Below are 13976 nucleotides of genomic sequence, written 5' to 3' on the forward strand. Positions count from 1 at the left end.
CACTCTTGTGTCTAACAAGCTATGTTATTCTAGCTATAGTTCGTTTATTTGGCATTTAGTAATTAGTAGAATCTGTGTAAAATATAGTCTTTTGGGCAGTTAAATCTAGTGTTTAGTGGTTAGGTCTCCTATTTCCTATATTTTACTTGAATTACGAATGTGTATTTGACTTCACGTATCCCCTCTTATCTAGATTTATGTGAGTGATGATTTCAACTGTTACTGTAATTCGTATTTATTAAATATTTAACTGTTTGACTTGAGTAGAAATTATTACCACCATCCTTTTTAAATTTTTTCTGTTGTTGTTGTAAAATTCGACCTTAACACCTTTAAAAGGAAAAGTTTATTATCCATCACTTTAAGAACTTACTGATATATTTTAATCTATTTGAGAATAAAAAAGGAAAACCTTCTAAATTTAGATTAAACACTCAAATTGATTTTAAAAAAATTTTAGATCAAATACTTTTATCTCTTAACAACTTTTTGTACTGAATATTATTTTTATCAGATAAATTAGTCCATTTATTATTTAAAAGAAAATCTAATTTCTCTTATAGTGATATTTGTTGAAAATTTAATTGTCTATCTTATAAGAAAATTTATTAAAAACTTATTTATTCGACACACATTAGAAATTTGACTGAAAACAACAAAAAAACAATCTGTCCAATAAAAATAACTTTTGAGAATTTCTAAATAATAAAATTTTATCAAATTTAGGAACCAAAGTATCCTACATGAAATTCTTTTAAGGACAATTTGTTTACTCTTGATTTTTTTATGGCAAAGATATACCAAAATTAAGATTAAGAGTGGACAATCAATGTGGCAAGAAAGAAAAATTCTTTTGAAACTTCAAAAAGTGGACCCCTTTCAAGCCTTCCTTTTGCAATTTGCATCATTATTAAAAAAATATATGTATTATTTGTATAAATGTTTTATTTTTAGTATTAAATTAATTGAGAAAAATATATAAATGTATACCGTAAGGCTGCGTTTGTTTTTGGAGACAGGACAGAACATGACACTAAGACAGAGACAATAGAACGGAGACACCAAAAATTATTTTTTGTGTTTTGTGTTTGGATATGATGGACAAGACACTGATATAATGTCCTGTATTATGTTTGGATAGACATGGACAAAACTAAAATAGTATGCAAAATGACTGAAATAGCCAAATAATTCCAAATTTTTTACATCATACAAATCAATTTAATAAAAAATAAGAGTACGTAAGAGTACAAAAAATTACAAGAAAAATTAGTCTATGAACTAATAAGATAAAAATGATATTAAAGTAACAAAATTAAAAATAAATAAAGTAACATAAAATAGAGAAGTGAATTAAATCTCCATTAACACAGCATGCCATAAAGAAGAGAATGAACAATAAAAAAGAATAAATTAATTATCCAATCAAATAAAAAATTCTAAAAAAAGAGAGTATCTAAAAAAAGAACACAGAGAAAGAAGAACTCCGATGTAGAGAAGAAGTTAAAATTAAGAAAAATAAGAAGAGATAATAGTAGAATAATAAAAAATATCTAAGGATAGAAAGGGAAAAAATTTTGATTAAAAAATCCGTGTCCATCTTTTTAAATCTCGTGTCTATCATTGTCCTTCGTAAAAGAGTGGACACAAAAATATAAAATAGTGTCCTGGAGACAATGTGTTCCGTGTCCATGTCTCTACCTCCAAACACGTTTTAAACTTTCGGTGTCCATGTCTCTGTGTCCTGTCTCCGAAAACAAACGCTAGCTAACTGAACAAAAGAAAGTGGTAGATAGAATTTTTTTTATTCTAAAAGTGTGGAAAATAATAACCGACTTATACACCTATACCTATAGTATGCCCTTGCGGTTTTTGGTCCCAACAGTTATAAAAGCGTTAGTTAAAGTTAGTGAATTTGTGACTGTGGTCCCTGTAGCCACCCCCTTACAACCCAAAAAGGTCTATAAATTAAGTCGCACTTCCCTTCATTATGCTTCACTCAACTACTCATCAACAACACATTTGCCTCTCATTTGTGTCTACTTTCCAATAACCAAAGTAATTGCTTCTTCCAAATATTGCTTCTTCATGTGGACTTCTAAAGTGCACATTTTTCCTAGCACAAATAATGTTGCCAAAAGTAAAATGACTAAATTCTTTTTGTTTTAATTTTCTTGCTCAGGTTGTCAACAAGAAAAGAAATGGATCTGATTGGTTTGGTCTTGGTCATCAACCTCGCAATGTTCTCCTCCTCCGTGTACGGCTATGGCGGAGGAGGGTGGATTAACGCACATGCTACCTTCTATGGTGGGAGTGATGCTTCAGGAACAATGGGTACGTTTGATGCAGAACCAGCATAAACAACTTTACTCATAATTCATTAATAACGAGTTAAAAATGTGTTTAAAGAAGCTTTCGTTAGTTTTCGACAACGTATATATATTCTATTATAATTAAGTACAGGAAAAAATAATAATTCTATCCAAATTTCCTATTTTCATAATACCATTCTTTTTTTTTTTTGATAAATTCATAAAAGATACCATTAAAAAAAATCATGTGAAAATAAACATTATAAAAAATGAGAGTGACATTATCATTTTTCTAAGTACAGAATGAGTAGATAGAATGTAGTTATTTTATTACTAGTTTTGCATTAAATTGTGTGGAGTAGATAGTTGAAGCTTCTTTCTCTAGAGCAAAACCCATTTGAGAAATGAATAATTTCTTTCAAATTACTATTTTTCAGGTGGGGCGTGTGGGTATGGGAACCTGTATAGTCAAGGGTATGGAACAAACACAGCAGCTTTGAGCACTGCACTGTTCAACAATGGTTTGAGCTGTGGTTCATGCTATGAGATAAGGTGTGTGAATGACCGTAGGTGGTGCCTACCTGGCTCAATAATGGTAACTGCCACCAATTTCTGCCCTCCAAACAATGCCTTACCCAATAACGCAGGAGGGTGGTGCAACCCTCCCTTGCACCACTTTGATCTTGCTCAGCCTGTTTTCTTGCGCATTGCGCAATACAGAGCTGGAATTATCCCTGTTTCTTACAGAAGGTAACCTTTAATTTTCTTTTTGTTTTCTTCATGTCTTAATTTGAATATTAGGTTATGTTTAATTGGGGGATAAAAGTTTTCGTAAATAATTTTATTTATAAGTTTAGATATATTCATGGTAACTTTTATTCTATTTTTATCTCTCACTATACATACTTTTAATATGGCTCTATTATATGTTAAAATTTAAAACTCCTTCAAGAAAAAAAATCATATTTTTTCTGTAATTTTTTTTAAAACAAATAACATGTTAAAAAAATAAAGAAAAAGAAAAGAAAAGCCAATGACAAATATCTTCCCATGTGTAATTTTCACCATCAATGTATTCTATGTTAGCATTAGTTAAAAAAGGACCGGTTACCTCTCACTTATAACTAGTGAAAGTGATTTTTTTTATAATAATATGTTTTTTTTTCTATTTTCTTTTGTTTAAATGCTAAAAGAGGGAAATTACTAATTGCTTGTCTATTTTGGCAAAGATAAATCTATAGCCAAATTTACTCTACGGTCAAATATGATGCGAGCGAATTTTCTTCCGTGTTTAAAAATTGATTTTCTTTGATGTATCACTATGTCGTCTTTATAGTTTTTTTAAGTTGGAGTGGGGAAAAACTAGTAACATGTGTGTCACAATTTTTTTCTTCCTTTTTTGGTTCGGACAGAGTACCCTGCAGGAGAAGGGGAGGAATAAGGTTCACAGTCAATGGCCACTCATACTTCAACCTAGTCTTGGTGACAAACGTTGGCGGCGCCGGCGACGTTCATGGCGTGGCCATCAAGGGTTCAAGAACTGGGTGGATGCCAATGTCAAGAAACTGGGGACAGAATTGGCAGAGCAACAACTTCCTCAACGGCCAAAGTCTCTCCTTCAAAGTCACCACTAGTGATGGCCGTAGTGTGGTCTCTTACAATGTTGCCCCAGCTGGATGGTCATTTGGCCAAACCTATTCTGGAGCCCAATTCCATTAAGATCTCTTCGATTCGCGATATCTGTCACTTCGAAATTTTCGGTACGCCAAAAATATTTATATCTATGTACCAAAAAAAAAAATCGAAGTGGTAGTTATTAAGAATTGATGGTGGTATGCTATAGTTTCTTAAATTTAAATGTCCGTAGTAGTATATGACTTAATAGTATACTAGGATATTAGATAGTATGTTACTTGGTTATAGGGACAATTAATTAAGGGATAATTAAGCTATTTGCATTATTGGAGGGGGTTAGAAAATGGGAAGGGCTTATTTTAACTTAGCTCTTCATCATTTTCATTTGATTTGCGTTAAAGTAGGGAAATTCCTAATTAAGTGTTAGGAGCTTCCTTGATGATTGGGGGTGTTTTATATTTTATAGTGCTGCTAAAAGGAAAGCTAGCAGAATTAAAGTGGTTCATTGGTAAATTGGAAGAGGTGGACTATCTTAATTTCCACCCGCCATTGGTATTGGATCAGTGTTTTTTGCCCCTTCCACTGGTGGGGTGTTTAGTTACTTATCAGAAGCATTGTTTGCTTACTATAATCCATTGTAATCAGCCCTTATTAGCTGAGTATGTCTTTTTGCTGTATTAGAGACTCAAAGTGTAAATGTTTCTATTTCTGCATGTAATGGAAAGTTGAAGTAATTTACTAGTAACACCTCTTGTTTTGTTTTGTCTTATTTTAATTTTTGTTATTTTATTTAGAAAAGTAATAGAAAGTATATTTAACAAATATTTTATTGACAAAGTAATTTTATTAAGTTATTTATCCAAACATTATAATAAGAGTAAACGGTTAAATTGGTTCTTAGAAGGTCATGCGATTTTCAAATCGATTTCCAAAAGATTTTTTTAATTAAATCCATTCTTAGAAGATTTGAAATTAGTCACGTTAGTTTTTCTATCACTTTTTTTACTAACATTGTTAATGAAAATTGACTTGATTGTGAAGGTTCTCACCTGTATTGAAAATGGGGTTTAAATCAATTCAACCACTTTTAGACTATTTAAAACTGACACGAACACGAAATACGACACGATATGGGACATGCTGACACACGAAATTTAAAATTTTACATGCAGGAAGACATATAAAATATAAAGTATTTTTTAGATAAATTATAATAATATTTTGATATTTTATTGATATTAAAATATAAATTAAAATTTTTAATTATTTTTAATGTCTTATTTTAATTATATCAAGTATTTAAAATATTTTTTTAATAAATAATAATATATACTATATCTAAATTTATTTTAAAAATATATGTTAAGAATAAGATTGGAGGACACATTGATATGTGATGATATTTAGGTGTATGGAAACATGTCCAAAAAAAATTTTTTAATTTTTTTTTATTAAGATACAATCAAAACACCCGTATCAAACAAGTATTAATAAATGTTGTGTCCGAAAATGTCGTGTTTCATAAATAATATACGAAGAAAGTGTAGCAGCTCCCTTAATTTGATTCTAATTTGGAGCTTTAAATGTTACATCATGGTGCAAGATCCTTCCAATCATAACTTGATTATTCCTTAATGAAATTTTCATTAACATGTATTATTCTTGTTTTCTTGAAAGAATATGATTGATTCTTACAATCATTATAATTAGCTATAATTAATAATAATTAATTATGTTTATCATCATAAAATATTAAAAATAACTTGACTCAATAAGTTAGTTAAGTGATATGTCAGGACACACATAAAATTTAGCTATCAGTACCATAATTTTTTAAAATTTGATCAAATAAACTCTAAATAATAAATCTTAATCCCAAAGTGGTGAGTGGAGAATTGGGATGCAGTTATCATCAAAGGGATCGAATTGTGACGAGATTGACTTTGAATTATTGGGGAATATGAATGGAGAGCCTTATATTCTGCAAACCGATGTGTTCAATAATGGCAAAGGCAACAGAGAGCCAAAATTTTCTTTAAGATGCAGGGGAACATATATTCTTAAAAGTTTTATCGAGCTTCGAAACAAATTTCCTTAATTAGAAATCAAAACTAAAGTACATAAAAAAAAGTTCCAATCAATGAGTCAAAATAAATTAGAATATGGAGGCTTCGATCATTTTTTTGAGGGCTACTGGTTGAAGTACTTCTTCAAAAGCAAAAGCAGAAGTACATTAAAAAGCCTTTTTACTTTTGAAAAATAAAAGGTTATTTTTACATTATACTACTAGAAGCACAAATAAAAAGGCTTTTTTTTAGTTAAAAATAAGACTAGAACCTACGCTTTTTAAATAAATATAAAGAGATTATGTCATTTGAGTATAGCTCGTTGCCATTTGATATTTTTATTTTGAAGACAAATAAATCATCGACTAATTAAAAATATAAAAATGTTTTTCACTTTTTATAATGTGAGATATCTAAGTTTTTTTGGAGATTGATTTATTCTTATATATTTTAGATAAAAAAACTTAAATGTCTTGTATTTTAGAATGTAAGTAACTATATATTTTAGATAAAAGAATTTAAATGTCTTGTATTTTAGAATATAAGTAACGTTTTTATATTTTGATTAGTTAAAAACTTATGTGTTTTTAAATTAAAATATCAAAAACCTATTTATCTTTTACTCAAAGTATAAATAACTAAATATAGAAGATAGGTGATATCTGATTGCCACATTGAGCCACATATTTTGGCTAATCATATGTTACTGAACTACAAAAAGTTTATTGACCCAAAATAACCAAAGATTGGAGAGTGAATCTCAAAATTGCCAATAACATAAACCCAATTTTTTTTTTTTTTGGATTTGACGGTCACAAATGCAAAATATATAGAGTAAAGTAATAATTAGGTTTCTTAAAATTTTAATTTTGGACTAATTAGATTTTGAAAAAAAATATCAATTTAGTCTCTCACAATAGTAAACGGTGGACACGTTATATCGTTCTTGTTAGAAATAAGAGACCAAACTAAAGAAAGTGTTTTGTGCATTATTCAGTCTGATCAAAAGTACAATATATAAAGGGTATTTATAGGTACTAAATGAATCAAAGTAATAAAGACATATGAAGGTTGTGGTAGGCTTAGAGAAGGGGGGTTGAATCTATGCCTTCCTTTTAAGTTGCTGTTATGAATCTTTTTAAACAAAATTACAATTCTGATTCTGTTTGAACTCAGCAGCGGAAATTTATGAGACAATTTATTTTTGTCTCATGAATATCAGAAAATAGAACTTAGCAGAGAAGAGAAAAGAGAACACCAGCATATATCCTGGTTCGATTGCCTTGTGCTATGCAACCTACATCCAGTCTCCTCCACAATTATGGAGGAATTTCACTATAGTTAACAGAATTACATACACCAATTTCACTCTCAAGTTCTATTCTAACTTGACATTGGCTATGCTAACTCCTAACTATTCACCCTTAGTGCTAACCCAACTAAGAAGGGGATACCAAACAGGTACAAGATACAAGACACTTAGCTAACCTAAAGAAATATGAAAATAACTCTAGGCTTTTCTCTCAAGTGTATCTCTCAGCCTTTTTCCACTCATGGCTTTTTCTTAAGCTTTCTCACTTTGCCTTTTCTCTCAAGAAATTACAGAAAGATAAACTTAGAAAAGTACATTACAATCAGTAAAACATGAAGGAGATTGACTTCATCAACAACCTCTAAGCTATGTGAAAAACCAGCTTTGCAAACCTCTGAATTTGTTCTTCAGTGTTGGCAGAATGCTTCTTTGATAGAGAGCATTGTCCAAGTAGATGAACTTCACAGGAAATGTTTCACAGAGCTCAACTTGTCAAACTCTGGTTTTCTCTCCTTAGTCCTCAATCAACAGAAAAACTTCCTTTTAGCTCCTTGCATGTTGCTGGGTCCTTCTTCCAAGGTCAACATCTTGAGCCTTGAGCTTCACTAACCACAGATTCACTTTTTCTCCTTAATCCTCAGATTATAAACTTTCCTTCTGACTTTTCCAACTTGTCCGAAAGCCAAGAAGGAGTAACCGAAATTGTCTTCCAATGGTCAACCAAATTTGAACCATAGAGATGCAACTTGGTCCCCAAGAATCTTTTGTGGCCGTGGATTTGAAATAGAATAGGGCAGAGAACCACTTTCCCTTGAATGCCATTTTCGGATATTGCAGAGCGTTGGAAAGAAGGGATGAAGATCTGATGCATGCAAGATGAGATGGATTACCTTTCTTAAGCTTGATTTAGCTTGGAGTTACTGTTTTAGCTTCTGTGCTTCAAGCTTCACTCTCTCTCTCTCTTGCTTCTTTGGTCACTAGCTTATTGATGAAGCTTTTTCTCTCTTTCTCTTTCTTACTTTTCTGATGCTATGATTTGACTTGATTATAGAAGTGTACGTTGCTGTGGTGAGAGCAAGTGAGAGGGAATGAAAGCTTCTATCTTGTATGAGAAGCTTTGTGGGATGGATACGGGCTTGGATCCGGTTTTCATTAAGCCACCCGTTTGGCCCATTGGATCCTTTGACTTTGATTCTCTTGGGCTGTGCTTGATTACTTATCCATCAGCCTTGCTATATCATTTTCATACCATTTGGGTTGCTTGAGATTTTGTTGGCCTGCAATATGAAATAAATAATTAGCAACATATACTTATTAACACTTAACACTAATTATTTATTTTGCCCAAAAATAATGTTTGTCATCACTAATTAATTTAGTTAATTTCTTAACTCAACAACATAGAATCCTACAATTAATATACAGATATACTATAAAAATATAAATGATACTAATTGATCTAAATTGATTTTAATGATTTTCTAACATCCCCCTCAAACTCAAGTGGGAGCTAAGGATGCCAGCTTGAGTTTACATAACAAAGTCTGGAAACGAGTCAGGTGATGAGCTTTCATGAAGATATCAGCAGTCGGATCCAGTGTTCCAACAGCAATGAGACGAACAGCATTAATAAGGATACATTGCCGAACAAAGTGACAATCAATTTCAATGTGTTTGGTGCGTTCATGAAACACATCATTATGTGCAATCTGGATAGCACTGCGGTTATCACAAAAAATATCAGTAGGAGACGACTGAGGAGCACCCAGATCTTCGAGGAGCCACGAACCGAGATAACCTCAGCAGTGGTGTCAGCGAGGGCATGGTATTCAGCTTTTGTGCTTGAGCAAGTGGTACACGAAATTGTGAGTTCACACTTTTCTCACAACTCCGCGCAGCTGACCAGCAAGTGCCTTGGGTCATCCAAGTAATACGTTACGTGAGTAAGGGTCGATCCCACGGAGATCGTCGGCTTGAAGCAAGCTATGGTTATCTTGTAAATCTCAGTCAGGCGGATTCAAATGGTTATGAAGATTTGATGATTAAAAGAGAAATAAAACATAAAATAGGATAGAGATACTTATGCAATTCATTGGTAGGAATTTCAGATAAGCGTATGGAGATGCTTTGTTTCCTCTGAGCCTTTGCTTTCCTATTGTCCTCATCCAATCATGCGTACTCCCTTCTATGGCAAGCTGTATGTTGGTGGATCACCATTGTCAATGGCTACCATCCATCCTCTCAGTGAAAACATGTCCGCTACGATTTTTCGCATAGCTAATCAGCTGTCGGTTCTCGATCGTGTCGGAATAAGATCCATCGATCCTTTTGCACACTGTCACTGTGCCCAACAGTCATGAGTTTGAAGTGCGTCACAGTCATCCCATCCCAAATCCTACTCGGAATACCACAGATAAGGTTTAGACTTTTCGGATCTCAAGAATGCTGGCAATTGATTCTAGCTTATACCACGAAGGTTCTAACGTCACGGATTTGAATGCTCTGTTGTCAGGAGAGGTGATTCAGATCCATGGATCAGAGACCAAAGTGAGTATACTCCAGCTGTCGTCCAATGACTACGTTGAACATCATGTAGACCGCTTTGTGGTTGTCAGGCACGCGGATCTTGGCTAAGCGAGTAATGAAGATTGCGTGATTGTCACGGGTCACCCCTTCATTCTGACGTAACTGAATTAAGTACGAGAGTATATCTTAGAGAAGAAGTAGGCGTGAATTGAATAGAAAAACAATAATACTTGAATTAATTCATGAGGAACAGCAGAGCTCCACACCTTAATCTATGAGGTGTAGAAACTCCACCGTTGAAAATACATAAGTGATGAAGGTCCAGGCATGGCCGAATGGCCAGCCCCCAAAACGTAATCAAGAGATCAAAAGTGATCCTAAGGTAGTCTCAAAAATGATCTAAAGATATGACTACAACAGTAAAAGGTGCTATTTATACTAAACTAGTAAACTAGGTTTACAGAAAATGAGTAACTAGGTGTGGATAGTGCAGAAATCCACTTCCAGGGCCCACTTGGTGTGTGTTTGGGCTGAGCATTGAAGCTTTCACGTGCATAGGCTCTTCTTGGAGTTTAAACGCCAGTTTTGGTGCCAGTTTGGACGTTTAACCCCAGCTTTGGTGCCAGTTTTGGCGTTTTACGCTAGAAAATGGTCTCTGGTGGGTGTTTGGATGCCAGTTTGGGCCATCAAATCTCGAGAAAAGTATAGAAATATTATAAATTGCTGGAAAGCCCAAGATGTCTACTTTCCAACGCAATTGAGAGCGCACCAATTGGGCTTTTGTAGCTCCAGAAAATCCACTTCGAGTGCAGGGAGGTAAGAATCCAACAGCATCTTCAGTCCTTTCTCAGCCTCTGAATCAGATTTTTGCTCAGGTCCCTCAATTTCAGCCAGAAAATACCTGAAATCACAAAAAAGTAACTAAAACATACTAGAAACTACCTAAAAATAATGCCAAAAAGCGTATAAATTATCCGCTCATTAGCAAACAGTGAACGTTTGCTTCTTAGCATGCCATGAAATGAGAGTGTCGCCAAGAAACAAATAGTAACCAGTAGTAGAACAACGATCAGTGGGATCACCAGCCCAATCAGCATCGGAGTAAGCCTGAAGAGACAAAGAGGAATGGGCAGAAAAATAAAGGTCATGAAATAGAGTGTCTTTGATGTAGCGAAGAATGCGAAGAACTGCCGCATAGTGAGTAGTACAAGAAGCTGACAAGAACTGATTAAGTACATGAACCGGATAGGCGATGTCTGGTCGGGTGACAGTCAAGTAGACGAAACCTCCAACTAACTGTCGATAGAGAGTTGGATTATCCAAAACAGTGCCATCCATAGGGGTAAATCGAACATTAGACTCAAGAGGAGTAGACTCAGTCCGACTATCTGTAATCCTAGCGCGAGCAAGAAGATCTAAAGAATACTTAGCATGAGAGAGATAGATGCCATCATCGATGGAGATGACCTCGAGACCAAGAAAATAGCTGAGAGAACCAAGATCTTTCATCTCAAAAGTACGGTGAAGTGAGGTTTTGAGATCAGAGATACCATCAACATCATCTCCAGTAATGATCATGTCATCAACATACAAAATTAGAAGAATAACTCCACGTTCGCTTTTACGAATGAAGAGGGCATTCTCATGAGGGCTAGAAGTAAAACCAAGACTGCATATGGTAGTGCTGAACTTGTCAAACCATTCACGGGGAGCTTGCTTAAGTCCATAAAGTGCCTTGTGAAGGAGACAAATCTTACTAGAAGGACAAGGATATCCCGGAGGTAGTTTCATATAGACTTTATTTTTTAAATCTCTATTAAGAAATGCATTCTTCACATCCATCTGACTGAGAGACCATTTTTTAACCGCGGCAATGGCAAGAAGAGCTCTAACAGACATAAGACGAGCGACAGGAGCAAAAGTCTCTTTATAATCAATACCATACTCTTGCGTACAACCTTGAGCAACCAAGTGGGCCTTATAACGGTCAATAGAGCCATCAGAGCGAGTCTTAATCTTGTATACCCATCTACTGCCCACAACATCCTGATCAGAAGGAGGATCAACCAAATCCCAAGTGTGTGCTTTTTCAAGTGCCTGTATTTTTTCCTGCATTGCTTGTTGCCAATATGGGTTTGTGGAGGCTTCTCTAAATGACTTAGGTTCATGTTGATAAAGGATAGTAAAAAAGCAATGATAACCAAGAAGATGAGGAGATGGATTCCTTACCCTAGAAGAACGAGCAGGAGGAGGAGGCATGGCGATAGGAGCAAGATCATCGTCCGGTCTGGAATCATCGGGAGATGGAGAAGGCGGAAGAACAGGAGGCTGTAGAGGGTCACTCAAGATAGAATCTGTAGAATCATCACTAGAAAAACGATCAACATTGGGGGTTAGTAAACAAAGGTGACTGAGTAGTAGGAATGAACTCAAAGGATGAGAACCGAGAAAACATGTGATGCTCCCAGAAGACAAAATGACGAGATATACGAATACGTTTAGAGAGAGGATCCCAACAATGATGACCCTTGTGTGCAGTGCCATAACCAAGGAAACAACACATACGAGCCCGAGGCTCAAGTTTACTATATTCATGAGACTGAAGAAGAACAAAACATACACAACCAAAAACTTGAAGAGAACTATAATCTGGGGAGGTATGATAAAGACGCTCAAAGGGAGTAACATTACCAAGAACAGAAGAAGGGAGTCTATTGATAACATGAACAACAGTAAGAACAGCTTCACTCCAAGTACGCTCAGGACACAAAGAAGAAAGAAGCATTGCACGGACGGAGTCAAGAATGTGATGGTGTTTGCATTCAGCTCTACCATTTTGTTGAGACGTACGAGGACAAAAAAACTCAGACAAAGTACCCTGTTTTGCAAGAAAGGTTAAGAGTTGAGAATCACGGTATTCCATAGCATTATCACATCAAAAAACCTTAATGACCTTGGAAAACTGAGTTTTAATCATAGTAGCAAAGTTGATATAGATCTGAGGTAACTCATGGCGATTAGTCATCAAATAAACCCAAGTAAAACGAGAATAACAATCAATGAAAATGACAAAGTATCGAGCTCCGCCCATAGAGGCAGTGGGAGCGGGGCCCCAAACATCAGAGTGAATGAGATCAAAAGGAGAGAAAGAACTGCCGATAGGCGATGTCTGGTCGAGTGACAGTCAAGTAGATGAGACCTCCAACTAACTGTCGATAGAGAGTTGGATTATCCAAAACAGTGCCATCCATAGGGGTAAATCGAACATTAGGCTCAAGAGGAGTAGACTCAGTCCGACTATCTGTAATCCTAGCACGAGTAAGAAGATCTGAAGCATACTTAGCATGAGAGAGGTAGATGCCATCATCGATGGAGATGACCTCGAGACCAAGAAAATAGTTGAGAGAACCAAGATCTTTCATCTCAAAAGTACGGTGAAGTGAGGTTTTGAGATCAGAGATACCATCAGCATCATCTCCAGTAATGATCATGTCATCAACATACAAAATTAGAAGAATAACTCCACGTTCGCTTTTACGAATGAAGAGGGCATTCTCATGAGGGCTAGAAGTAAAACCAAGACTGCATATGGTAGTGCTGAACTTGTCAAACCATTCACGGGGAGCTTGCTTAAGTCCATAAAGTGCCTTGTGAAGGAGACAAATCTTACTAGAAGGACAAGGATATCCCGGAGGTAGTTTCATATAGACTTTATTTTTTAAATATCTATTAAGAAATGCATTCTTCACATCCATCTGACTGAGAGACCATTTTTTAACCGCGGCAATGGCAAGAAGAGCTCTAACAGACGTAAGACGAGCGACAGGAGCAAAAGTCTCTTTATAATCAATACCATACTCTTGCGTACAATCTTGAGCAACCAAGCGGGCCTTATAATGGTTAATAGAGCCATCAGAGCGAGTCTTGATCTTGTATACCCATCTACTGCCCACAACTTCCTGATCAGAAGGAGGATCAACCAAATCCCAAGTGTGTGCTTTTTCAAGTGCCTGTATTTTTTCCTGCATTGCTTGTTGCCAATATGGGTTTGTGGAGGCTTCTCTAAATGACTTAGGTTCATGTTGATAAAGGATAGTAGAAAAGCAATGATAATCAAGAAGATGA

General features: G+C 35.0%; 1 protein-coding gene across 1 annotated transcript; it reads left to right on the plus strand.

Moving 5' to 3' along the window:
- The first annotated feature begins 1880 nt into the window (after positions 1–1880).
- LOC112801580 (expansin-A10) lies at positions 1881–4692 on the plus strand. The gene is made up of 4 exons (XM_025844394.2): positions 1881–2058; positions 2183–2334; positions 2750–3062; positions 3725–4692. Exons 2-4 carry the CDS (start codon positions 2202–2204, stop codon positions 4029–4031), a joined length of 753 nt encoding a protein of 250 aa, XP_025700179.1. The 5' UTR covers positions 1881–2058; positions 2183–2201; the 3' UTR covers positions 4032–4692.
- Positions 4693–13976: the final 9284 nt, after the last annotated feature.

The sequence above is a fragment of the Arachis hypogaea genome, chromosome 5 (genome assembly GCF_003086295.3).
Source record: "Arachis hypogaea cultivar Tifrunner chromosome 5, arahy.Tifrunner.gnm2.J5K5, whole genome shotgun sequence".
Taxonomy (NCBI): domain Eukaryota; kingdom Viridiplantae; phylum Streptophyta; class Magnoliopsida; order Fabales; family Fabaceae; genus Arachis; species Arachis hypogaea.

Coding starts and splice junctions, on each gene's coding strand:
- LOC112801580 (XM_025844394.2), top strand. CDS start 2,202: ATGGATCTGATTGGTTTGGTCTTGGTCATCAACCTCGCAATGTTCTCC. Junction 2,335..2,749: donor TGATGCTTCAGGAACAATGG/GTACGTTTGATG, acceptor ACTATTTTTCAG/GTGGGGCGTGTGGGTATGGG. Junction 3,063..3,724: donor ATCCCTGTTTCTTACAGAAG/GTAACCTTTAAT, acceptor TGGTTCGGACAG/AGTACCCTGCAGGAGAAGGG.